The 23,735-nt window shown below is 59.7% G+C and overlaps 1 protein-coding gene across 1 annotated transcript; it reads left to right on the forward strand.

The window, feature by feature from the left end:
* Positions 1–2,588: 2,588 nt before the first annotated feature.
* On the forward strand, positions 2,589–23,530 carry LOC137453449 (ATP-dependent RNA helicase DDX19A). Its single transcript, XM_068162697.1, has 9 exons — positions 2,589–2,719; positions 7,743–7,835; positions 10,492–10,594; positions 11,610–11,724; positions 13,114–13,291; positions 15,129–15,366; positions 19,396–19,558; positions 21,586–21,777; positions 23,049–23,530. Exons 2-9 carry the CDS (start codon positions 7,774–7,776, stop codon positions 23,108–23,110), a joined length of 1,113 nt encoding a protein of 370 aa, XP_068018798.1. The 5' UTR covers positions 2,589–2,719; positions 7,743–7,773; the 3' UTR covers positions 23,111–23,530.
* Positions 23,531–23,735: the final 205 nt, after the last annotated feature.

Here is a 23,735-nt window from a genome sequence, read left to right on the forward strand (position 1 = left end):
CCAAGCCAGGGGCTGCCAGAAGTGCTTTCTCTGGTGGCTTTGGGCTGCTGCTGCTGAAGTGGATTCCCATTAGCCCACAACTTCCAGCAGAAGGCAGCCACAGAGCTGAAACTAAACAGCCCCACCCCTAAACCCTTCCTTGCTCTCCTTCAGGTGCTGTGATCAAGGCTGATGACAATGTGGAGAAGACAGAGGATGAGGAAGAAGGGTAAGTGCTGCCTTGGGAAAGGCTTCCTCTGGGAGTCTGGGGAAGGAATTGAGTTACAGCTACTTGGTGAGGCTGCCTCGTGGCCCAGCATGGCTGCTCCTGTGTCCTGCCCCAAGGACTTGCTTGCCAGGCATGGCCCTAAACCCTTCTAAAGCTGCTGAGCCCTGCAGTGACTTGGGAGACTCCTGAACTGGAGTGGAAATAAAGGGGCAGCAGGGGCCTCAGGGGCAGCAGTGGCTGCAGGAGCAGCTGGGTGAGGTGGAGCTGGGGCTGCTGCAGCAGCACCAAGTGGCTCTTCTGCCTCTTCAGAGGTGGATGCTGGCCCTGCCTCTCTTGGGGGAGCTTTTAAAAAACAGGTTGATGAGCAAAACCCCCAAGTGCAGGGCCTCAGCCTCCCTTACCCTCAGCCCTGGCTGCTGCTTCAGCCCTGGAGCCCTTCCAGGCCTCTCTAGCAAGGAATTCTTTACAGTGAGGGTGGGGAGGCACTGCAACAGGTTGCCCGGGGGGGGTGCTCAAGGCCAGGTTGGATGAGGCCTTGAGCAACCTGGGCTGGGCTGGGAAGGGGGGTTCCCTGGGGCTGGGCTGGGGAGGGAAGGGGGTCCCTGGGCTGGGCTGGGGAGGGAAGGGGGTCCCTGGGGCTGGGCTGGGGAGGGGAGGAGGTCCTGGGCTGGGGAGGGGAGGAGGTCCCTGGGGCTGGGCTGGGAAGGGGGTCCCTGGGGCTGGGCTGGGAAGGGGGTTCCTGGGGCTGGGCTGGGGTGGGGAGGAGGTCCCTGGGGCTGGGCTGGGGTGGGGAGGAGAGGAGGTCCCTGGGCTGGGGTGAGGTGGGGAGGAGAGGAGGTCCCTGGGCTGGGGTGGGGAGGAGGTCCCTGGGGCTGGGATGGGGAGGAGGTCCCCTGGGGCTGGGATGGGGAGGAGGTCCCTGGGCTGGGGAGGGGAGGAGGTCCCCTGGGCTGGTGGGGAGGAGGGCTGTCCCTGGGGCTGGTGGGGAGGGGGCTGTCTCTGGGCTGGTGGGGAGGGGGCTGTCTCTGGGCTGGTGGGGAGGGGGCTGTCCCTGGGGCTGGGGAGGGGCCTGTCCCTGTGCTGGGGGGAGGGGGTCCCTGTGCTGGGGGGGGAGGGGCTTCCATGGCAGGGGGGCTCATCCTGGCTGAGCTTTAGGGTCCCTTCCAACCCAGCCCTCTCTGTCACTCTGTGAATCTGAACTCAGCAGGGTTCTGCCCTGGGGGTGAGGCTCCCCTTCAGCCACTTGGCTTTGTTGTGCTGGATGTGAGATGTGGATCTCTGGGATCCTTGGGGGGTGTTCAGGGGGGTTGGGCTCCTCTGTGGCCTTGCTCTGAGCTCCAGGGCAGGGATCCAGCTCGTCCTGCGCAGCCGGCTCGGTGAGGCCGCGTTCGGCGGGGCAGGCTGTGCCTGACTCCTCCTTCCCCCTGCCCCCCTCTTCCCTCTCCCCCCCCTCTTCCCTCTCCCCCCCCCTCTTCCCTCTCCCCCCCTCTTCCCTCTCCCCCCCTCTTCCCTCTCCCCCCCCTCTTCCCTCTCCCCCCCCTCTTCCCTCTCCCCCCCCCTCTTCCCTCTCCCCCCCCTCTTCCCTCTCCCCCCCCTCTTCCCTCTCCCCCCCCTCTTCCCTCTCCCCCCCCTCTTCCTCTCCCCCCCCTCTTTCCCTCTCCCCCCCCTCTTCCCTCTCCCCCCCCTCTTCCCTCTCCCCCCCCTCTTCCCTCTCCCCCCCCTCTTCCCTCTCTCCCCCCCTCTTCCCTCTCCCCCCCCTCTTCCCTCTCCCCCCCCTCTTCCCCTCTCCCCCCCCTCTTCCCTCTCCCCCCCCTCTTCCCTCTCCCCCCCCTCTTCCCTCTCCCCCCCCCTCTTCCCTCTCCCCCCCCTCTTCCCTCTCTCCCCCCTCTTCCCTCTCTCCCCCCTCTTCCCTCTCTCCCCCCTCTTCCCTCTCTCCCCCCTCTTCCCTCTCTCCCCCCTCTTCCCTCTCTCCCCCCTCTTCCCTCTCTCCCCCCCTCTTCCCTCTCTCCCCCTCTTCCCTCTCTCCCCCCTCTTCCCTCTCTCCCCCCTCTTCCCTCTCTCCCCCCCTCTTCCCTCTCTCCCCCCTCTTCCCTCTCTCCCCCCTCTTCCCTCTCTCCCCCCTCTTCCCTCTCTCCCCCCTCTTCCCTCTCTCCCCCCTCTTCCTCTCTCCCCCCTCTTCCCTCTCTCCCCCCTCTTCCCTCTCTCCCCCCTCTTCCCTCTCTCCCCCCCTCTTCCCTCTCTCCCCCCCTCTTCCCCCCTCTTCCCTCTCTCCCCCCTCTTCCCTCTCTCACCCCCCTCTTCCCTCTCTCCCCCCTCTTCCCTCTCCCCCCTCTTCCCCTCTCTCCCCCCTGCCCCTCCCCTGGCTCCCCTGGCAGAGGACAGAGCTGCCCAGTCCCTGCTGAACAAGCTGATCCGCAGCAACCTGGTGGCCACCACCAACCAGGTGGAGGTGCTGCAGCGGGACCCCTCCTCGCCGCTCTACTCCGTCAAGTCCTTCGAGGAGCTGCGGCTTGTAAGTGCCCGCCCACAGGCCCCCTGCCTCCAGCCCCTACCACCTGGGCAGGGAGCTTTCCTCCCAACAGCCTCCCTCCTGCCTGTCTCCTTCAGCCCCCCTCACTGCTGGCAAGCCTGCTCCTTGAACCTGAGCCTTGCCTCCTTTGTGGTGAGGCTGGGGGCAGCAGATGGGAGCTTGGAGCTGGTCAGGTGGTTGGAGCCTTCCCTCCTGCCCCAGTGGATGCCCTGCCTCAGAAGTGGGGGCCTGCAAAGAGGCTGGGGAGGGACTGCTCAGGCTCTCAGGGGAGTGATAGGACTAGGGGGAATGGAATGAAGCTGGAGGTGGGGAGATTCAGGCTGGAGGGGAGGAGGAAGTTTCTTCCCCATGAGAGTGGTGAAGCCCTGGAATGGGTTGTGCAGGGAGGTGGTTGGGGCCCTGTCCCTGGAGGTGTTAAGCCCAGGCTGGCTGAGGCTGTGGCCAGGCTGATCTAGTGTGGGGTGTCCCTGCCCATGGCAGGGGGGTTGGAACTGGCTGATCCTTGTGGTCCCTTCCAACCCTGACTGATGCTGTGATACTAAGTGCAGGGCTTTCTGGTTCAAGTTACTGCAAGCTGGTGATGAAGAAAATGAGCTCCTCACTACTGTTCAGGCTGGAGGGGAGGAGAAAAGTTCTTCCCAGAGAGAGTTGTTGGCCATTGGGATGTGCTGCCCAGGGAGGTGGTGGAGTCCTTGTCCCTGGAGGTGCTCAAGAGGGGATTGAATGTGGCACTTGGAGCCATGGTTCAGCTGTCAGGAGGTGTTGGGTGCCAGGTTGGACTTGCTGAGCTCTGAGCTCTTTTCCAACCTCATTGATTCTGTGCTTCTAAATGCAAGGAGAGTTGTTTTAGCTCCAGAAAGCTTCCAGCTTGTGGAAGCTTCCATCTCCAGCAAGCTCATTTCCATTCCTGCTCTCTCCCATCAGCTCCTCTGAGTTTGAACCTGTTGGTCTGGTGTGTGATAAGCTGAGTGAGGAGGAGGAGGAGGGCTGTCCCTTCCACACCACTGCCACTGGCTGATTGAATTGCAGAGTGAGAGCTTTGCTGTGCCACAGGTGGTGTTCCAGCAGCAGCTCCCCAGCCAGAGCAGGGGAGGCTCAGGCAGGTGTTGGGCAGCTGGTGCTGGTGGTTTGGGAAGCAAGGAAGCATAGAATCAGTAAGGTTGGAAGAGACCTCAGAGCTCAGCAAGTCCAAGCTGGCTCCCAACACCTCCTGACAGCTAAACCATGGCTCCAAGTGCCTCAGCCAGGCTCTTCTGCAGCTTTCTGGGCTGCAAGTGCACACTGAGAGCTCCTGGGGAGCTTCTCCTCCCCCAGCACTCCCAAGGCTCTCTCCTCAGGGCTGCTTTCCAGCCAGTCCCTGCCCAGCCTGCATTTGTGCCTGGGATTGCCTCCAGCCAGCTGCAGGACCCTGCCCTTGGTCTTGTTGAACCTCCTGAGGTTGGCTTGTGCCCACCTCTCCAGCCTGTCCAGCTCCCTCTGGATGGATCCCTTCCCTCCAGCTGTCTGCTGCACCACACAGCTTGGTGTCATCAGCAACCCTGCTGAGGCTGCACTCAGTGCCACTGTCCATGGCACCCCACAGGGATGTTGGACAAGCCTGGGCCCAGGACTGATCCCTGAGGGACTCTGCTTGTCCCTGGCCTCCACTGGGGCAAGGTTGTCCTTGGGGTCAGCAGCAAAGAGATCTCTTAGAATAGAATTAACCAGGTTGGAAAAGACCTCAGAGATCATCAAGTCCAACCTATCCCCCAGCACCATCTGATCAACTCAACCATGGCTCCAAGTGCCTCAGCCAGGCCCTTCCTAAACACCTCCAGGGATGGGGACTCCACCACCTCCCTGGGCAGCACATTCCCATGGCCAATCTCTCTGTCTGGGAAGAATTTCTTCCTCACCTCCAGCCTAAACCTCCCCTGGCACAGCTTGAGGCTGTTGTCCTCTTGTTCTGCTGCTGGCTGCCTGCCTGGGAGAAGAGACCAACCCCCACCTGGCTCCAACCTCCCTGCAGGGAGTTGGAGAGAGCAAGAAGGCCTCCCCTGAGCCTCCTCTTCTCCAGGCTAAGCAACCCCAGCTCCCTCAGCCTCTCCTCCCAGGGCTGTGCTCCAGACCCCCTCCCCAGCTTTCTTGCCCTTCTCTGGACACCTTCCAGCAGCTCAACCTCTTTCCTAACCTGAGGAGCCCAGAACTGGGCACAGGACTCCAGGTGTGGCCTGAGCAGTGCTGAGCACAGGGGCAGCAGACTTGGCAGTGCTGGGTTGATGGTTGGGCTTGGGGAGCTCGAAGGCCTTTCCCAGCCTCAGCAGCTCTGTGACCTGAGCTTTGTTGCTGCTTTGCAGCTCCCCAGGGGAATGTGAGCTGCTGAGGCTGGGAGCTGTCAGGATGTTGTTTCACTTGGGTTGCTGCTAGTGCTTGAACTCCTCCAACAAGCCCAATTGTGCAGTGCCTGTCAGACTGGTTCCAGTCCCTCCCAAGCCCACACTCCAAGTGGGTTAATGAGGAGGCAGTTGGGCTAATTGAGCCTTGGGTTTGTTGTGACTTGGGGTGTCCCTGGCAACTGTGGCAGAGCAGCTCTGCAGGTCCTCCCTGCTGAGCACCACAAGGGTCTGCTTTCAAAGGGCCTTTGTTGCAGCCCTCCTCTGAAAGCCAGGGGCCTGAAAAGCTGCTTGTGCTGAGGGGGAAGCTCTGCAGGGAGCCTGCTACCTGCACTGAGGGAAAGCCTCTGCTGCTGAGCACCATTGCAGCACTCCAGGAGCTCTTGGAGGGGCAGCAGCAAAGAGTTCTGGGGTTCAGGTTCATAGTATCATAGAATAGGCCAGGGTTGGAGGGGACCACAAGGATCAGCCAGTTCCAACCTCCCTGCCATGGGCAGGGACACCCCACACTAGATCAGCCTGGCCAGAGCCTCATCCAGCCTGGGCTTAAACACCTCCAGGGCTGGGGCCCCAACCACCTCCCTGCACAACCCATTCCAGGGCTTCACCACTCTCATGGGGAAGAACTTCCTCCTCACCTCCAGCCTCAATCTCCCCACCTCCAGCTTCATTCCATTCCCCCTAGTCCTATCATTACCTGAGATCCTGAGCAGTCCCTCCCCAGCCTTCCTGTAGCCCCCTTCAGATCCTGGAAGGCCACAATGAGGTCACCTCGGAGCCTTCTCTTCTCCAGACTGAACAGCCCCAACTCCTTCAGTCTGTCCTCACAGCAGAGCAGCTCCAGCCCTCTGATCATCCTCCTGGCCCTGCTCTGGACACCTTCCAGCACCTCCAGATCCCTCTTGCCATAGGGGCTCCAGAACTGGAGGCAGTACTCCAGGTGGGGTCTCCCCAGAGCTGAGCAGAGGGGGAGAATCACCTCCCTTGCCCTGCTGGCCACACTTCTCCTGCTGCAGCCCAGGCTCTGCTTGGCTTTCTGGGCTGCAAGTGCACACTGAGAGCTCCTGGTGAGCTTCTTCTGCCCCAGCACCCCCAAGGCTCTCTCCTCAGGGCTGCTTTCCAGCCAGTCCCTGCCCAGCCTGGATTTGTGCCTGGGATTGCCTCCACCCAGCTGCAGGACCCTGCCCTTGGTCTTGTTGAACCTCCTGAGGTTGGCTTGTGCCACCTCTCCAGCCTGTCCAGCTCCCTCTGGATGGATCCCTTCCCTCCAGCTGTCTGCTGCCCCACACAGCTTGGTGTCATCAGCAACCCTGCTGAGGCTGCACTCCGTGCCACTGTCCATGGCACCCACAGGGATGTGGAACAAGCCTGGGCCCAGGACTGATCCCTGAGGGACTCTGCTTGGCCCTGGCCTCCACTGGGATAAGGTTGTCCTTGGGTCATCAGCAAAGAGATCTCTTAGAATAGAATTAACCAGGTTGGAAAAGACCTCAGAGATCATCAAGTCCAACCTCTCCCCCAACACCATCTGATCAACTCAACCATGGCACCAAGTGCCTCAGCCAGGCTCTTCCTAAACACCTCCAGGGATGGGGACTCCACCACCTCCCTGGGCAGCACATCCCAATGGCCAATCTCTCTTGCTGGGAAGAATTTCTTCCTCACCTCCAGCCTAAACCTCCCCTGGCACAGCTTGAGGCTGTGTCCTCTTGTTCTGGTGCTGGGTGCCTACCTGGGAGAAGAGACCACCTGGGAGAATCCCCACCTGGCTCCAACCTCCCTTCAGGGAGTTGCAGAGAGCAAGAAGGTCTCCCCTGAGCCTCCTCTTCTCCAGGCTAAGCAACCCCAGCTCCCTCAGCCTCTCCTCCCAGGGCTGTGCTCCAGACCCCTCCCCAGCTTTCTTGCCCTTCTCTGGACACCTTCCAGCAGCTCAACCTCTTTCCTAACCTGAGGAGCCCAGACCTGGACACAGGACTCCAGGTGTGGCCTAAGCAGTGCTGAGCACAGGGCACAAGGACTTCCCTGCTCCTGCTGGCCACACTCTTCCTGCTGCAGGCCAGGATGCCCTTGGCCTTCTTGGCCCCCTGGGCACACTGCTGGCTCATGTTCTGCCTACTATCAACCACTACCCCCAGGTTGCTCTCTGCCTGGCTGCTCTCAGCCACTCTGCCCCCAGCCTGTGCTGGGGAATGTGCTGCCCAGGGAGGTGGTGGAGTCCCCATCCCTGGAGGTGCTCCAGGGGGGCTTGGCTGTGGCCCTTGGAGCCGTGGTTCAGCTGTCAGGAGGGGCTGGCTGCCAGCTTGGCCTTGCTGAGCTCTGAGCTCTTTTCCAACCTGATTGATTCTAAGCAGCTCTTCAGGCTGAGGGTGCTGAGACTCTGGCTGCCCAGTGCTGTGGCACAGTGCTCCCACAGGGCTGGGCAGGGCTGCTTTACTCCTGGCTGGGCTTCTGCAGAGCCTCCTCTGCAGGTTTCCTGCTGCCTCAGGTGGCCTCCAGGCTCTGCTGGCAGCGCTGTGGCTGGGGGGGTGCCCGGCCAGGGGCAGCTCTGGGGCTGCTTGCAAGGCTTTCCCCTTCTCATCTCATGTTGTGGGGCTGTCACTGGGCTCATGGTAGAACACTCTTCTGCTTGCAGGAAACCCCAGCTGCTGCAGGGAGTCTATGCCATGGGCTTCAACAGGCCATCCAAGATCCAAGAGAATGCCCTGCCCATGATGCTGGCTGAGCCGTGAGTACCTGCCCCCTGCCCCTTGCCCCCTGCTCCTGCCCCCTGCCCCCTGCCCCCCTGCTCCCTGCCCCCTGCCCCCTGCTCCCTGCCCCCTGCTCCCTGCCCCCTGCCCCCTGCCCCCTGCTCCTGCCCCCCTGCCCCCTGCCCCTTGCCCCCTGCCCCTGCTCCCTGCCCCTGCCCCCTGCTCCTGCTCCCTGCCCCCTGCTCCCTGCTCCTGCTCCCTGCCCCCTTCCCCCCTGCCCCCTTCCCCCTGCCCCCTTCCCCCTGCTCCCTTCCCCCTGCTCCCTTCCCCCTGCTCCCTTCCCCCTGCTCCCTTCCCCCTGCTCCCTTCCCCCTGCTCCCTTCCCCCTGCTCCCTTCCCCCTGCTCCCTTCCCCCTGCTCCCTGCCCCCTGCTCCCTGCCCCCTGCTCCCTGCCCCCTGCTCCTGCTCCCTTCCCCCTGCTCCTGCCCCCTGCTCCCTGCCCCCTGCTACCACAGCTGCAGGCTGTGCTGTGCTCTGAGCTCTGGAGGGGAGGCTGTGCTGTGCTCTGAGCTCTGGAGGGGAGGCTGTGCTGTGCCCTGAGCTCTGGAGGGGAGGCTTTGGTGTGCTCTGAGCTCTGGAGGGGAGGCTTTGGTGTGCTCTGAGCTCTGGAGGGGAGGCTGTGCTGTGCCCTGAGCTCTGGAGGGGAGGCTTTGGTGTGCTCTGAGCTCTGGAGGGGAGGCTTTGGTGTGCTCTGAGCTCTGGAGGGGAGGCTGTGCTGTGCCCTGAGCTCTGGAGGGGAGGCTGTGCTGTGCTCTGAGCTCTGGAGGGGAGGCTTTGGTGTGCTCTGAGCTCTGGAGGGGAGGCTGTGCTGTGCCCTGAGCTCTGGAGGGGAGGCTGTGCTGTGCCCTGAGCTCTGGAGGGGAGGCTGTGCTGTGCCCTGAGCTCTGGAGGGGAGGCTGTGCTGTGCCCTGAGCTCTGGAGGGGAGGCTGTGCTGTGCCCTGAGCTCTGGAGGGGAGGCTTTGGTGTGCCCTGAGCTCTGGAGGGGAGGCTTTGGTGTGCCCTGAGCTCTGGAGGGGAGGCTGTGCTGTGCCCTGAGCTCTGGAGGGGAGGCTGTGCTGTGCCCTGAGCTCTGGAGGGGAGGCTTTGGTGTGCCCTGAGCTCTGGAGGGGAGGCTTTGGTGTGCCCTGAGCTCTGGAGGGGAGGCTGTGCTGTGCCCTGAGCTCTGGAGGGGAGGCTTTGGTGTGCCCTGAGCTCTGGAGGGGAGGCTTTGGTGTGCCCTGAGCTCTGGAGGGGAGGCTGTGCTGTGCTCTGAGCTCTGGAGGGGAGGCTGTGCTGTGCTCTGAGCTCTGGAGGGGAGGCTGTGCTGTGCTCTGAGCTCTGGAGGGGAGGCTGTGCTGTGCCCTGAGCTCTGGAGGGGAGGCTGTGCTGTGCTCTGAGCTCTGGAGGGGAGGCTGTGCTGTGCCCTGAGCTCTGGAGGGGAGGCTGTGCTGTGCCCTGAGCTCTGGAGGGGAGGCTGTGCTGTGCCCTGAGCTCTGGAGGGGAGGCTGTGCTGTGCCCTGAGCTCTGGAGGGGAGGCTTTGGTGTGCCCTGAGCTCTGGAGGGGAGGCTGTGCTGTGCCCTGAGCTCTGGAGGGGAGGCTGTGCTCTGCTCTGAGCTCTGGAGGGGAGGCTTTGGTGTGCTCTGAGCTCTGGAAGGGAGGAAGGTATCCAGCTATGAGACAGCCAACATAGGAGAGACATGGACCTGCTGGAGCAGGCCCAGGGGCAGGCTGCAAGGACAGTCAGAGAGAAGCTCTCTGGTGAGGACAGGCTGAGAGGGTTGGAGGAGAAGGCTCCAGGGAGACCTCAGAGCTGCATTGCAATATCTGCAGGGGAGCTCCAGGCAGGCTGGGGAGGGACTGCTCAGAAGGGGCTGTGGGGATGGGATCAGGGGCAGTGGTTTGAAACTGGAGCAGGGCAGGGCTGGGTTGGACACCAGGAGGAAGCTCTGCACAGTGAGGGTGGGCAGGCACTGGCACAGGCTGCCCAGGGAGGTGCTTGAGGCTCCATCCCTGCAGACATCCAAGGTCTTGATGTGTCCCTGGGCAGCCTGCTCTAGCTGGGGCTGTCCCTGCTGCCTGCAGGGGGCTTGGCCAAGGTGACCTTTGAGGGTCTCTTCCAGCCCAGTGCAGTGTGTGAGTGGTGATGGGGGAGCTGCCCAGGCTGTGATGAAGGAGTTCCCATGCCAGAGTGTTTCTGTGGTCCCCAACTGTGTGGCAGCAGCCTGGGAGTTGTCCTCTTCCTGGGGCTGGCCAGGATGTGCTGTCCCCAGGGCCAACCCCAGCTCCCCAGGCAGTGAAGAAGCCCTGGGGCTGCCCTGGGAGGTGGGAGCAGGGTGCTGCCTGCTGGGGCTGCTTTTCCTCTGCCCCCCTGAGCTGCAGCCTGTGCAGGCACCAGGGGGAGATGTGCAAGAGTGGCTAAGTCCTGGCAGGCAGCAGCAGCTTCCCTGCAGCTCTCCACACCAGGAGGTGCTGGCAGGGGGCAGGCACAGCCCTGCTGCCTTGTGGGGCACAGCTGGGCAGCAGCCCAGAGCAGAGGTGAAGCTGGAAGGTGTTTAAGCTGCTCCTCTCTTGGGTTCTGGCCATCCTTCCAGGCCATGCTGAGGTTGCCTGGGGGCTCCAGCTGCTGAGCTGATGCCTCCTGTGTGTTCTGCAGCCCCCAGAACCTGATTGCCCAGTCTCAGTCTGGTACTGGCAAGACAGCTGCCTTTGTCCTGGCCATGCTCAGCCGAGTGGAACCTGGGAACAAGTACCCACAGGTGATGCTTCTGCTCTGGGGCTCCTCTGGGGGTGGGCAGTGGAGAGGCTGAGACCTTTGGCAGCCAGGTCATAGCTGAATGAACCTCCCCCTGGGCTGCCCCTTCTGTGCAGTGCTGAGCAGGGGCTGTGGGGATCTGCCCCAGGGCAAAAGGCAGGAGAGGGGCAGAGCCTCTCTAGGCTGGGAAAGACCTTCAGGAGCTTCAGCTTGCTCCTGCCAGTCCCTCCCTAGCATCACCCCAGGATGCCTTTGCTCTGTGGAGGGTTGGGCCAGGGGGAGGCCACTGTGGGAGGAATTGAATCAGGGCAAAGCTGGGGGCTGAAGGGGGCTGGGAAAGTGGGGCTGGGGGCTGGGAAAGTGGGACTGGGGGCTGGGCAAGTGGGACTGGGGGCTGAGCAAGTGGGGCTGGGGGCTGAAGGGGGCTGGGCAGGTGGCACTGGGGGCTGAGCAAGTGGGGCTGGGGGGCTGGGCAAGTGGGACTGGGGGCTGCAAGAGAAAAGCTCTCTGGCAGGAGAGCAGAAACTCCCAAGGAGTCACAGAGCAATGGCTCTAGGGGGTGAGTAAGACCTCCAAGCTGGTCCAGTCCCACTGTTACCCCATCCCTGCCAGGTCCCCCCCCACACCCCTGTCCCTCAGCACCACAGCCAGGCCTTTTGTCAGCCCTCTGGGATGCCAGCACCTCCCTGGGCAGCCCAGGAAGAGCTCTGGAAGCCGAGCTCCTTAGGAGACAGCTGAGCAGTGCTCCCAAGGGGGGGATTCTGCCCTTGGACAAAGGCCATTCCTAGCCCTTAGCCTAGCTGTGGGCACTGGGTCCCTTGTCACTGCTGTCCCCTGGCAGAGGGGGGGCTGGGAAGCAGAGCTGGCTGCAGCAGCCAGCAGCTCCCTGCCCTGCTCTCAGACCCCGCGCCGGGCTGCGGCGGCAGGCAAACCTCAGCCAGCAAGACCTCCCTCAGGCAGTGTGCTGCTGGTGCCCAGGGCCCTGCCACCTCCAGCAGGTTGTCCTTCTGTCCCTCCAGTGTTTGTGCCTTTCCCCCACCTATGAGCTGGCTCTGCAGACAGGAAAGGTGATCGAGCAGATGGGGAAGTTCTACCCGGAGCTGAAGCTGGCCTACGCCGTCCGAGGCAATAAGTGTGAGTGAGCTGAGGGCAGCAGCTGCAGCAGCAGCCCCTGGCTGAGCCCCTGGGGCAGCTCAGGCTGGGAGCCTCCTGCTGCTGCCTCATGAGCTACACCTCTGGTGTCAGGAGTGCCCAGGACACAGCACATAGCCTGTTTCACACCCATAGTGTCCTGCACCCCGTGAGTCTACCTGCCAAGCCTCTCACTTCCTTTTCCTTCTCTCCCTCCTCCCATGAGAGATGCTGCCCTGCCTGGGAGTCGGGGGGGAGTATCTCAAGGCCTCTATAGGGTGGAATAAGGGAAGGAATGGAATAGAATGAACCAGGTTGGAAAAGACCTCAGAGATCATCAAGTCCAACCTCTCACCCAGCACCATCTGATCAACTCAACCATGGCACCAAGTGCCTCAGCCAGGCTCTTCCTGAACACCTCCAGGGATGGGGACTCCACCACCTCCCTGGGCAGCACATTCCCATGGCCAATTCCTCTTGGATCACACTCACAGAATCAGAGTCAACAAGGTTGGAAAAGAGCTCAGAGCTCAGCAAGTCCAAGCTGTCACCCAACACCTCCTGACAGCTAAACCATGGCCCCAAGTGCCTCAGCCAGGCTCCTCTTAAACACCTCCAGGGATGGGAACTCCACCACCTCCCTGGGCAGCACATCCCAATGGTTCTGGGAAGAACTTTCTCCTCACCTCCAGCCTAAACCTCCCCTGGCACAGCTTGAGACTGTGTCCTCTTGTTCTGGTGCTGGGTGCCTGCCTGGGAGAAGAGACCAACCCCCAGCTGGCTCCAACCTCCCTTCAGGGAGCTGTAGAGAGCAAGAAGGTCTCCCCTGAGCCTCCTCTTCTCCAGGCCAAGCAACCCCAGCTCCCTCAGCCTCTCCTCCCAGGGCTGTGCTCCAGACCCCTCCCCAGCTTTCTTGCCCTTCTCTGGACACCTTCCAGCAGCTCAACCTCCTTCCTAACCTGAGGAGCCCAGAGCTGGACACAGGACTCCAGGTGTGGGACTCACACAGATGGATTGCAGAAGTGAGGGAAAGTTTAAATGGAAAAGCAGTTAAGTGTTTTACAGAGAGCTACAAAGGAGAGAGCCTGGCTGGGGCACTTGGTGCCATGATCAGATGGTGCTGGGTGAGAGGTTGGACTTGATGATCTCAAAGGTCTTTTCCAACCTGGCTAATTCTCCCCTGCCCTCCCCTGCCCTCCCTCCCCTGCCCTCCCCTATCCATTTTTCTGCCCCAGTGGGAGGCAAGAGAGGATCTGCCTGGCCTGAAAGCAGGCCAGGCACAGTCTGTGTGTGGTGGCACAGAGCAGCTGGGTGCTGCAGCAGGCTGCTGCAGGCTGCTGTGGCTGGCAGTGCTGCCATCTCCTGACCCCTTCTTGCCTTCTGGCTCGGCAGTGGAGCGAGGGCAGAAGATCTCGGAGCAGATCGTGATCGGCACGCCCGGCACGGTGCTGGACTGGTGTTCCAAGCTGAAATTCATAGACCCCAAGAAGATCAAAGTCTTTGTCCTGGATGAGGCTGATGTGATGATAGCCACCCAGGGCCACCAGGACCAGAGCATCCGCATTCAGAGGTAAGGGCTCCCCCCGAGCAGGGAGCTTGGACGAGGCCCCCGCGGCCATCCGGTCCCCAGCACCTCCGGGGCCACTGCAGCCCCAGTGCCACATCTGCTGCTTTCTTCAGCCCCTCCAGGGCTGGGGACTCCACCACCTCCCTGGGCAGCCTGTTCCAGTGCCTCACCACTCTTGCAGCAAAGAAATGGTTCCTCATGTACAGCCTAAACCTCCCCTGGCACAACCTGTGGCCCTTTCCCCTCGTCCTCGCTGCCCCAGGGGGGTTCTGGTTCCTTGGATCTGTGATGGTTCTGCCATGGAGGGAGAGCAGGGCTGGCTTCTAGACTGGAGTCTTCTGAAACAGAACCAAGATTAAGCTGATACATTCAGCTCTGATCTTGCAGCAAAGAAATTGTTCCTCCTGTCAAAGCTAAGCCTCCCCTGGCACAACCTGTGGCCCTTTCTTCTCGTCCTCACTGCCCCAGGGGGGTTCTGGTTCCTTGGATCTGTGATGTTCTGCCATGGAGGGAGAGCAGGGCTGGCTTCTAGACTGGAGTCTTCTGAAACAGAACCAAGATTAAGCTGATACATTCAGCTCTGATCTTGCAGCAAAGAAATTGTTCCTTCTGTCCAACCTAACCCTCCCCTGGCACAACCTGTGGCCCTTTCCTCTTGTCCTTGCAGCCCCAGGGGGGTTCTGGTTCTTTGGACCTGGGCAAGGCTGGATTCTGGACTGGTGTCTTCACAGCTAAAGCACCAAGATTAAGCTGATACATTCAGCTCTGATCTTGCAGCAAAGAAATTGTTAGTCATGTCCAAGCTAGCCCTCCCCTGGCACAACCTGTGGCCCTTTCCTCTCGTCCTCACTGCCCCAGGGGGGTTGTGGTTCCTTGGAGCTGTGTTGTTCTGCCATGGAGGGAGGACAGGGCTCGATTCTAGACTGGAGTCTTCCCTGCTAAAGCACCAAGATTAAGCCCTGGCCCTGGCTTGATTCATCTGTCAGGATTCAGGACTTGGATCCCTCTGCTCCAGGAGGGAACAAGCAGGTGGTGTAAGATGAGCATTAAGCCTTCCAGCCACCAAAAGAAGTGGTTCTGGGGTTATCATTCTGCTTTGCTCATAGGTTAAAGGCTGGACTTGAGTCCTGTGTCCAGCTCTGGGCTTCTCAGGTTAGGAAAGAGGTTGAGCTGCTGGAAGGTGTCCAGAGAAGGGCAAGAAAGCTGGGGAGGGGTCTGGAGCACAGCCCTGGGAGGAGAGGCTGAGGGAGCTGGGGTTGCTTAGCCTGCAGAAGAGGAGGCTCAGGGGAGACCTTCTTGCTGTCCACAGCTAGTGAGATTTGGATGTGGTACTTGGTGCCATGGTTTAGTAGTCAGGAGGTGTTGGGTGACAGGTTGGACTTGGTGATCTCTGAGGCCTCTTCCAACCTTATTGATTCTATGATAACTACCTCAAGGGAGGTTGGAGCCAGGTGGGGGTTGGGCTCTTCTCCCAGGCAGGCAGCCAGCACCAGGACAAGAGGACACAGCCTCCAGCTGTGCCAGGGGAGGTTCAGGCAGGAGGTGAGGAGAAAGTTCTTCACAGAGTAATTGGCCATTGGGATGTGCTGCCCAGGGAGGTGGTGGAGTCCCCATCCCTGGAGGTGTTCAAGAGGGGATTGGATGTGGCACTTGGAGCCCTGGTTTGGCTGTCAGGAGGTGCTGGGTGCCAGCTTGGACTTGCTGAGCTCTGAGCTCTTGTCCAACCTGGTTGATTCTATGATCTCAGAGGTCTTTTCCAAGCCAAAGAACTCTTTGGTTCTATGTCCAGTCCCATCAGGAAGAGCCACAGGAACCCTGCCCCTTGTGCTCCCTCTTGCAGGATGCTCCCCAGGGACTGCCAGATGCTTCTGTTCTCAGCCACATTCGAGGACTCTGTGTGGAAATTTGCTCAGAAGGTCGTTCCAGACCCAAACATCATCAAACTGAAGCGAGAGGAGGAGACTCTGGACACCATCAAGCAGTACTATGTGCTTTGCAACAACAGAGATGAGAAGTTCCAGGCTCTCTGTAACATCTACGGCGCCATCACCATCGCCCAGGCCATGATCTTCTGCCACGTGAGTCCCTTCTGGGGAGCTTTGCAATCACAGAGCTCTCAGGGGTGGAGGGGAGCTCAAGGCTTAGCCAGCTCCAACCCCCTGCCATGGGCAGGGACACCTCACACTGCAGCAGGTTGCTCACAGCCACATCCAGCCTGGCTGCAAACACCTCCAGGCAGGAGGCTTCCACCACCTCCCTGGGCAGCCTGTGCCAGGCTCTCACCACCCTCCTGGGGAACAACTTCTTCCTCACATCCAATCTCAATCTCCCCACTTCTAGTTCTGCTCCATCCCCCCCAGTCCTATCCCTCCCTGACACCCTCAAAAGTCCCTCCCTAGCTTGCTTGGAGCCCCCTGCAGATCCTGGAAGGCCACAATTAGGTCTCCTGGGAGCCCTCTCTCCTTTCTCCTCTCTGCTTTTCTCTCTCCTCTCTGCTTTTCTCTCTCCTCTCTGCTTTTCTCTCTCCTCTCTGCTTTTCTCTCTCCTCTCTGCTTTTCTCTCTCCTCTCTGCTTTTCTCTCTCCTCTCTGCTTTTCTCTCTCCTCTCTGCTTTTCTCTCTCCTCTCTGCTTTTCTCTCTCCTCTCTGCTTTTCTCTCTCCTCTCTGCTTTTCTCTCTCCTCTCTGCTTTTCTCTCTCCTCTCTGCTTTTCTCTCTCCTCTCTGCTTTTCTCTCTCCTCTCTGCTTTTCTCTCTCCTCTCTGCTTTTCTCTCTCCTCTCTGCTTTTCTCTCTCCTCTCTGCTTTTCTCTCTCCTCTCTGCTTTTCTCTCTCCTCTCTGCTTTTCTCTCTCCTCTCTGCTTTTCTCTCTCCTCTCTGCTTTTCTCTCTCCTCTCTGCTTTTCTCTCTCCTCTCTGCTTTTCTCTCTCCTCTCTGCTTTTCTCTCTCCTCTCTGCTTTTCTCTCTCCTCTCTGCTTTTCTCTCTCCTCTCTGCTTTTCTCTCTCCTCTCTGCTTTTCTCTCTCCTCTCTGCTTTTCTCTCTCCTCTCTGCTTTTCTCTCTCCTCTCTGCTTTTCTCTCTCCTCTCTGCTTTTCTCTCTCCTCTCTGATCCTCAAGTCCAATCTACCACCCAACACCTCCTGACTACTAAACCATGGCACCAAGTGCCACATCCAAGCCCCTCTTGAACACCTCCAGGGATGGGGACTCCACCACCTCCCTGGGCAGCACATCCCAATGGCCAATCTCTCTTGCTGAGAAGAACTTTCTTCTCACCTCCAGCCTGAACCTCCCCTGGCACAGCTTGAGACTGTGTCCTCTTGTTCTGGGGCTGGCTGCCTGCCTGGCAGAAGAGCCCAACCCCCTCCTGGCTCCAAGCTCCCTGCAGGGAGTTGGAGAGAGCAAGAAGGTCTCCCCTGAGCCTCCTCTTCTCCAGGCTAAGCAACCCCAGCTCCCTCAGCCTCTCCTCACAGAGACCTACCCCCACCTGGCTACAACTTCCCTGCCTGGGGCTGTTCAAGGCCAGCTTGGATGAGGCCTTGAGCCGCTGAGTCTGGTGGAGAGGTGTCCCTGCCCATAGGAGGGAGGTTGGAACAGATGATCTCTAAGGTCCCTTCCATCCCAAGCCATTCAGTGAGAGCTTGAGAGCCATGGCAGCCAGAGCAGGTTTGTTTCTCTGGCCTTGGCCATTCAGGTTGGTTTTAGTCTTCATTTCCCCCAAAGGAAGATCAGAGCAGTGCAGGTTTGCAGAACAAATCATTGTTGAGGGCTACTGGAAAGAAAACCCAGAACCAACTCCCAAGGATGGCAAATGGCTGAGAAGAGCTCAGAGAGAGAGGGCTGGGGAAGTCTTGGAGTTCCCCAGCTGATGCCCCTGGGACTCTGTAGCTAGGGAGACCTCCTCTGGGATCCCCCTGAGCCTTTCATTTGGTGTCTGGAAGCCACCACATTAACTCTCAGTTCCAAACCAGTGCTGACAGCACCGAAGCTTGGCCCAGGCAGGAGGAAAAACCCTCTGTTTGGAGTCTCTTCTGGCTCTCTCTGCTCAAGATGTGATCCTAATCAGACCTAAGCTGGAGCTCAGCAGAGGAAAAACATCCTGGTGGCAAACTGCTGAATTCAAACCCACTTGGAGCCTCTGCTGGGTTTCACAACCAGGCTCAGCTCTGAGCCTGACATTTCCAAGCTGAGAGGTTTTGTTTACTTGATGCTGCTTGGGAGTTTTTCAGCCTCTAGATGTGATCCCTCAGAGTGGAAGCTGAGGAGCAGAGCATGAATCAAAACCTGGCCTTTGAGGGTGGGCTCCTGGATGGGGGGGCTGAGGCTCCCTCTCCTCTTTCTGCTAAGAGAGCTGGGAGCAGAGGGTGTGAAGGAGGAGCAGAGGGTGTGGTGGAGGAGCAGAGGGTGTGGAGGAGGAGCAGAGGGTGTGGAGGAGGAGCAGAGGGTGTGGAGGAGGAGCAGAGGGTGTGGAGGAGGAGCAGAGGGTGTGAAGGAGGAGCAGAGGGTGTGAAGGAGGAGCAGAGGGTGTGAAGAAGGAGCAGAGGGTGTGCAGGAGGAGCAGAGGGTGTGCAGGAGGAGCAGAGGGTGTGAAGAAGGAGCAGAGGGTGTGCAGGAGGAGCAGAGGGTGTGCAGGAGGAGCAGAGGGTGTGGTGGAGGAGCAGAGGGTGTGCAGGAGGAGCAGAGGGTGTGAAGGAGCAGGGCTGAGCACAGCACTCAGAGCTGTGTGCTTTGGAGGGAGAGAAACTGAGTAGCCACAGAGCTTCCAGTCAAGCCCAGAATCAGCCAGCCAGAGGATGGTTTGGGTTGGAAGGGACCTGAAAGATCATCTGATTTCAACCCTGCTGACACAGGCAGGAACACTTTGCACTAGAGCAGGCTGCTCAGGGCCTCATCCAACCTGGCTTTCACCACTTCCAGGCTTGGAGCCTCCACAGCTTCTCTGGGCAACCTGTTCCAGTGCCTCAGAACCCTCATGGGGAAGAATTTCTTCCTCATGTCTCATCTAAATCCAGCTTCTGCCAGTTTGAAGCTAGCATCCCTCATCCTGTCACAGGATCACCAAGGTTGGAAGAGACCTCAGAGATCATCAATTCCAACCTATCACTACAGGCCTTGGTCAAAAGTCCCTCCCCAGCTATCCTGCAGCCTCCTGGAAGGCTGCTCTAAGGTCTCCCCAGAGCCTTCTCCTCTCCAGCCTGCACAACCCCAACTCCCTCAGTCTGTCCCCACAGCAGAGCAGCTCCAGCCCTCTGCTCATCCTCCTGGCCCTTCTCTGGACACCTTCCAGCCCCTCCAGATCCTTCCTGGCACAGAGGCTCCAAAACTGGCCCCAGAGCTCCAGCTGAGGTCTCAGCAGAGTGGAGCAGAGGGGCAGAATCCCCTCCCTGGCCCTGCTGGCTCCTGCAGCGGTGCTCCAGCCCCCTGGCTCATCTTCATGGTCTCTTTTGGACCCACCATAACAGGTCCACATCCTCCTTGTGTTTGGGGTTCCAGAGCTAGCCCCAGAACTGCAGGTGGGATCTCAGCAGAGCAGAGGGGCAGAATCCCCTCTGTGCCACAGTATCACAGTATAACTTAGGTTGGAAAGGACCTCCTGGATCATCGAGTCCAACCTATCAACACAGACCCCGTGACCAGACCATGGCTCCAAGTGCCACATCCAATGCCCTCTTGAACACCTCCAGGGATGGTGACTCAACCACCTCCCTGGGCAGCACATTCCAATGACAAATGACTCACTGGGTGAAGAACTTCCTCCTCACCTCGAGTCTAAACCTCCCCTGGTGCAGCTTGAGGCTGTGTCCCCTTGTTCTGGTGCTGGTTGCCTGGGAGAAGAGACCAACCCCTTCCCGGCCACAACCACCCCTCAGGTAGTTGTAGAGGGCAATGAGGTCACCCCTGAGCCTCCTCTTCTCCAGGCTAAACAACCCCAGCTCCCTCAGCCTCTCCTCACAGGGCTGTGCTCAAGGCCTGCTGCCCACACTGCTGGGGCTCAGCCCAGGGCTGGGTTCTGGGCTGCCGAGCGCACAGCACTGGCTCGGGGCCGGGGGGGAGCTGCTTCCTGCTGTCTCCAAGCTGCCTGCCGGAGCTGGGCCCCCACTTTGTGTTGCAGACTCGGAAGACAGCGAGCTGGCTGGCAGCAGAGCTCTCCAAGGAAGGCCATCAGGTGGCTCTGCTCAGTGGGGAGATGATGGTGGAGCAGAGAGCCGCTGTCATCGAGCGCTTCCGAGAGGGCAAGGAGAAGGTGCTGGTGACCACCAACGTCTGCGCCAGAGGTAGGGGCTGGGGAGGGGCAGGAGCAGCCTGCTGCCTGCCTGCCTGCCTGCCTTTGGAAGGAGTTCACCTCCTCAGCCATTCCATCCTGGATAAATCAGAGCCCTTCAAGCAATTCCTGGACCTCTGGGCACAGAGAGGTGCCTGTGGTAAAGAAAGGGTTGCTCGCAGGCAGCTCGAGGTGGAAAAGTCCATCCTGGGAGGGCTCCTGGCATCCAAGTCTGGCTGGGACCTCTGACCCTCAGGGTTTGAAGTAAACAGGGTGCTGAATTATGGGGAAGTGCTGAATTATGGGGAAGTCCTGAACTCCAGCAGGAGTTTGTGGTGCAATTGGACCTCCTAGAGCAGTTAAGACAGCACTTGGAGGAGGGGGGGAGGAAGGGTAAAAAGCTTTGGAGAGGAGGAGTTTGCAAAGGAGGGAACTGAAGCACAGAGCAGTAGGGGTTGGAAAGGGACCTCTGGAGGTTGAGTCCAACCCTCCTGCCAAGGCAGGGTCACCTAAAGAGGAACATGTCCCAGAGGGGTTTGCAATGTCTCCAGGAATGGAGGCACCACCACTTCCCTGGGCAGCCTGCTCCAGGGCTCCACCACCCCTGAATTAAAGGAGCTCCTCCTCATGGAACTTCTTATGGTCAAGGTCATGCCCACTGCCCCTTGCCCTGTCACTGGGCACCACTGGTCCCATCCTCCTGACACCCACCCTTGAAGTATTGGTCAGCACTGCTGAGATCCCTCCTCAGGCTGCTCTCTTGCAGACTGGAAGGCCTCAACTCTCTCAGCCTTTCCTCATCACAGAGATGTTCAGAGCCCTCAGCATCTTTGTAGCTCTTTCCTGTGCCAGCAAGTCCCTGCCCTTCTCAGACTGGACACAGAACTCCCAAGATATGGCCTCGGTAGGGCACAGTAGAGGGGGAGGAGAAAACTCCCTTGACCTGCTGGCCACAATCTTGATGGGAAGAATTTCTTCCTAACATCCAGCCTGAACCTCCCTTGGCACAGCTTGAGGCTCTGTCCTCTTGTTCTGGGGCTGGGTGCCTGCCTGGCAGAAGAGACCAACCCCTTCCTGGCGCCAGCCTCCCTTCAGGGAGTTGGAGAGAGCAAGAAGGTCTCCCCTGAGCCTCCTCTTCTCCAGGCTAAGCAACCCCAGCTCCCTCAGCCTCTCCTCCCAGGGCTGTGCTCCAGACCCCTCCCCAGCTCTGTTGCCCTTCTCTGGACACCTTCCAGCAGCTCAACCTCTTTCCTAACCTGAGGAGCCCAGACCTGGACACAGGACTCCAGGTGTGGCCTAAGCAGTGCTGAGCACAGGGCACAAGGACTTCCCTGCTCCTGCTGGCCACACTCTTCCTGCTGCAGGCCAGGATGCCCTTGGCCTTCTTGGCCCCCTGGGCACACTGCTGGCTCCTGTTCAGCTGCTGTCAACCACTACCCCTAGGTCCCTCTCTGCCTGGCTGCTCTCAGCCACTCTGCCCCCAGCCTGCAGCACTGCCTGGGGTTGCTGTGGCCAAAGTGCAGCCCCTGGCACTTGGATGTGTTCAATCTCCTGCCCTTGGCCTCTGCCCGTCTGCCCAGCCTGCCAAGGTCCCTCTGCAGAGCTCTGCTACCCTCTAACAGCTCAACTCCTGCCCCCAGCTTGCTGTCAGCTGCTCATTCACTGCTGATGGACTCAATCCCCTCCTCCATCGATAAAGATATTGAAGATCATCGATAAAGATATTGAACAGGCTGGGGCCCAGCACTGATCCCTTCTTGGGCCCATTGCTGGCTTGTGAGCATCCTGTTGGGGCTAAAGCATTTCCAGGCTGCTTTCCCACTGGCTGTTTCAGTGGGGTGCTGTGGTGGAACTCCTTCAGAGTGCCCTGCAAGGAGCCTCTGCTGCACATGGAGGCAGCCCCCTGGCAGCTCTGAGCACCGCTGGGAGCTGCCCCGCTGGGTGACCTGACCGCGGGGGGAGCAGGCTGCAGGCTGGGGGCAGGCAGCTCCCGGCTCAGGTGCAGTGGTGTGTTTGACTGGATGGCTTTCTCCTCTGCAGGGATTGATGTGGAGCAGGTCTCTGTGGTGATCAATTTTGACCTCCCTGTGGACAAGGACGGCAACCCAGACAACGAGACCTACCTGCACCGGATCGGCCGCACCGGGCGCTTCGGCAAGCGGGGCCTGGCCATCAACATGGTGGACAGCAAGCACAGCATGAACATCCTCAACAGAATCCAGGAGCATTTCAGTATGTACCCTCACAGACACACAACTGACAGCCTTGGAAGGCACCCCAAGGCTCAGCCAGTTCCAACCTCCCCTGCCCCAGCCAGGGACACCTCACGCCGCAGGAGGTTGCTCACAGCCACATCCAGCCTGGCTGCAAACACCTCCAGGCAGGAGGCTTCCACCACCTCCCTGGGCAACCTGGGCCAGGCTCTCACCACCCTCCTGGGCAACAACTTCTTCCTCACAGCCAATCTCAATCTCCCCACTTCTAGTTTTGCTCCATCCCCCCCAGTCCTATCCCTCCCTGACACCCTCAAAAGTCATAGAATCATAGAATCAGTAAGGTTGGAAAAGACCTCAGAGATCATCAAGTCCAGCCTCTCACCCAACACCTCCTGACAGCTAAACCATGGCTCCAAGTGCCACATCCAAGCCTTTCTTGAGCACCTCCAGGGATGGGGACTCCACCACCTCCCTGGGCAGCACATTCCCCAGGCCAACCTCTCTTGCTGGGAAGAACTTCTTCCTCACCTCCAGCCTAAACCTCCCCTGGCACAGCTTGAGACTGTGTCCTCTTGTTCTGGTGCTGGCTGCCTGGGAGAAGAGCCCAACCCCCACCTGGCTCCAACCTCCCTTCAGGGAGTTGGAGAGAGCAAGAAGGTCTCCCCTGAGCCTCCTCTTCTCCAGGCTAAGCAACCCCAGCTCCCTTAGTCCCTCCCCAGCTTTCTTGTAGCCCCCTTCAGATCCTGGAAGGCCACAATTAGGTCTCTTTGAAGACCTCACCACCCTCATGGGGAAGAATTTCTTCCTCACATCCAATCTCAATCTCCCCACTTCTAGTTTTGCTCCATCCCCCCCAGTCCTATCCCTCCCTGACACCCTCAAAAGTCCCTCCCCAGCTTTCTTGGAGCCCCCTTCAGAAGGCTACAATGAGGTCTCCTGGGAGCCTTCTCCTCTCCAGCCTGCACAACCCCAACTCCCTCAGTCTGTCCTCACAGCAGAGCAGCTCCAGCCCTCTGCTCACCCTCGTGGCCCTGCTCTGGACACCTTCCAGCCCCTCCAGCCCCTTCCTGGCACAGAGGCTCCAGACCTGGCCCCAGAGCTGCAGCTGTGGTCTCAGCAGAGTGGAGCAGAGGGGCAGAATCCCCTCCCTGGCCCTGCTGGCCACACTTCTCTTGCTGCAGCCCAGGCTCTGCTTGGCTCTCTGGGCTGCAGCTGCTCACCGCTGCCTGACGCTGAGCCTCTCATCCCTCCCTTTGTGGTGTTTCTTTTCCTTTCCCCTCCCCCCAGACAAAAAGATCAACAAATTGGATACTGATGACTTGGATGAAATTGAGAAGATCACTAACTGAAGCCCAGCTGCTGGCAAGTGGTGTGGAGCCTGCTGGGGAAGCTCTCCCATCCCAATTGGATCAGTGTTCAGATTGGCCAACGCCGCTCAAGCTAAGTTCCTCTCCCCCCCACCGACCTCTTCCCCCCACTCCCCCCCCACCAGAAGGACCTTTTCTTTGAGCACACCAAAATTACCTCATTTCCAAATTGCAGTTGGGGAAACTCTTCAAATTGTGCAACAAGTTGAGGGGGAGGGGGGAAGGAGGGAGGGGGAAAAGAAGAGGAGATGTTTACAGAAGCTTTGGACATTTCTTAGTTTAGCCTTAAAAAAGTCAGGGGAGGGAGGAAGGGAAAGGGAGGGGAGGGGAAGGGAGGGGAGGGGGGGAAACAAATCTTCTCTTTCTTTTGCTCCTGGATTCCAGGCACTTGCCTCCCCCCCCCCCCCCAAAAAAAAACCCCAGCCCCCCCAAAAAAAACCCCAGCCCCCCAAAAGGGCAAGAGGTTAATCATCTGAACTTTTAAAGCAACAAACAAAAAGGTTTATTGCCTGGAATTGGAGGAAGGTTCAGCATTAATCTCCTCAGATAAAATTCAGCAGAGAGAAGTGGAAGGGGGGAGGGGGGTGGAAACAAACCAAGCCCAAGC

Source organism: Melanerpes formicivorus, unplaced genomic scaffold, assembly GCF_026170545.1.
Source record: "Melanerpes formicivorus ecotype bairdi unplaced genomic scaffold, bMelFor1.0.p_v2 SCAF_67, whole genome shotgun sequence".
Lineage (NCBI taxonomy): Eukaryota > Metazoa > Chordata > Aves > Piciformes > Picidae > Melanerpes > Melanerpes formicivorus.

Bases quoted from the DNA above. Each gene is read 5' to 3' on its own strand.
- LOC137453449 (XM_068162697.1), top strand. From the start codon at position 7,774: ATGGGCTTCAACAGGCCATCCAAGATCCAAGAGAATGCCCTGCCCATG. The intron at 7,836-10,491 runs GTGAGTACCTGC...TGTGTTCTGCAG, and splicing joins CCCATGATGCTGGCTGAGCC to CCCCCAGAACCTGATTGCCC. The intron at 15,367-19,395 runs GTGAGTCCCTTC...TTTGTGTTGCAG, and splicing joins AGGCCATGATCTTCTGCCAC to ACTCGGAAGACAGCGAGCTG.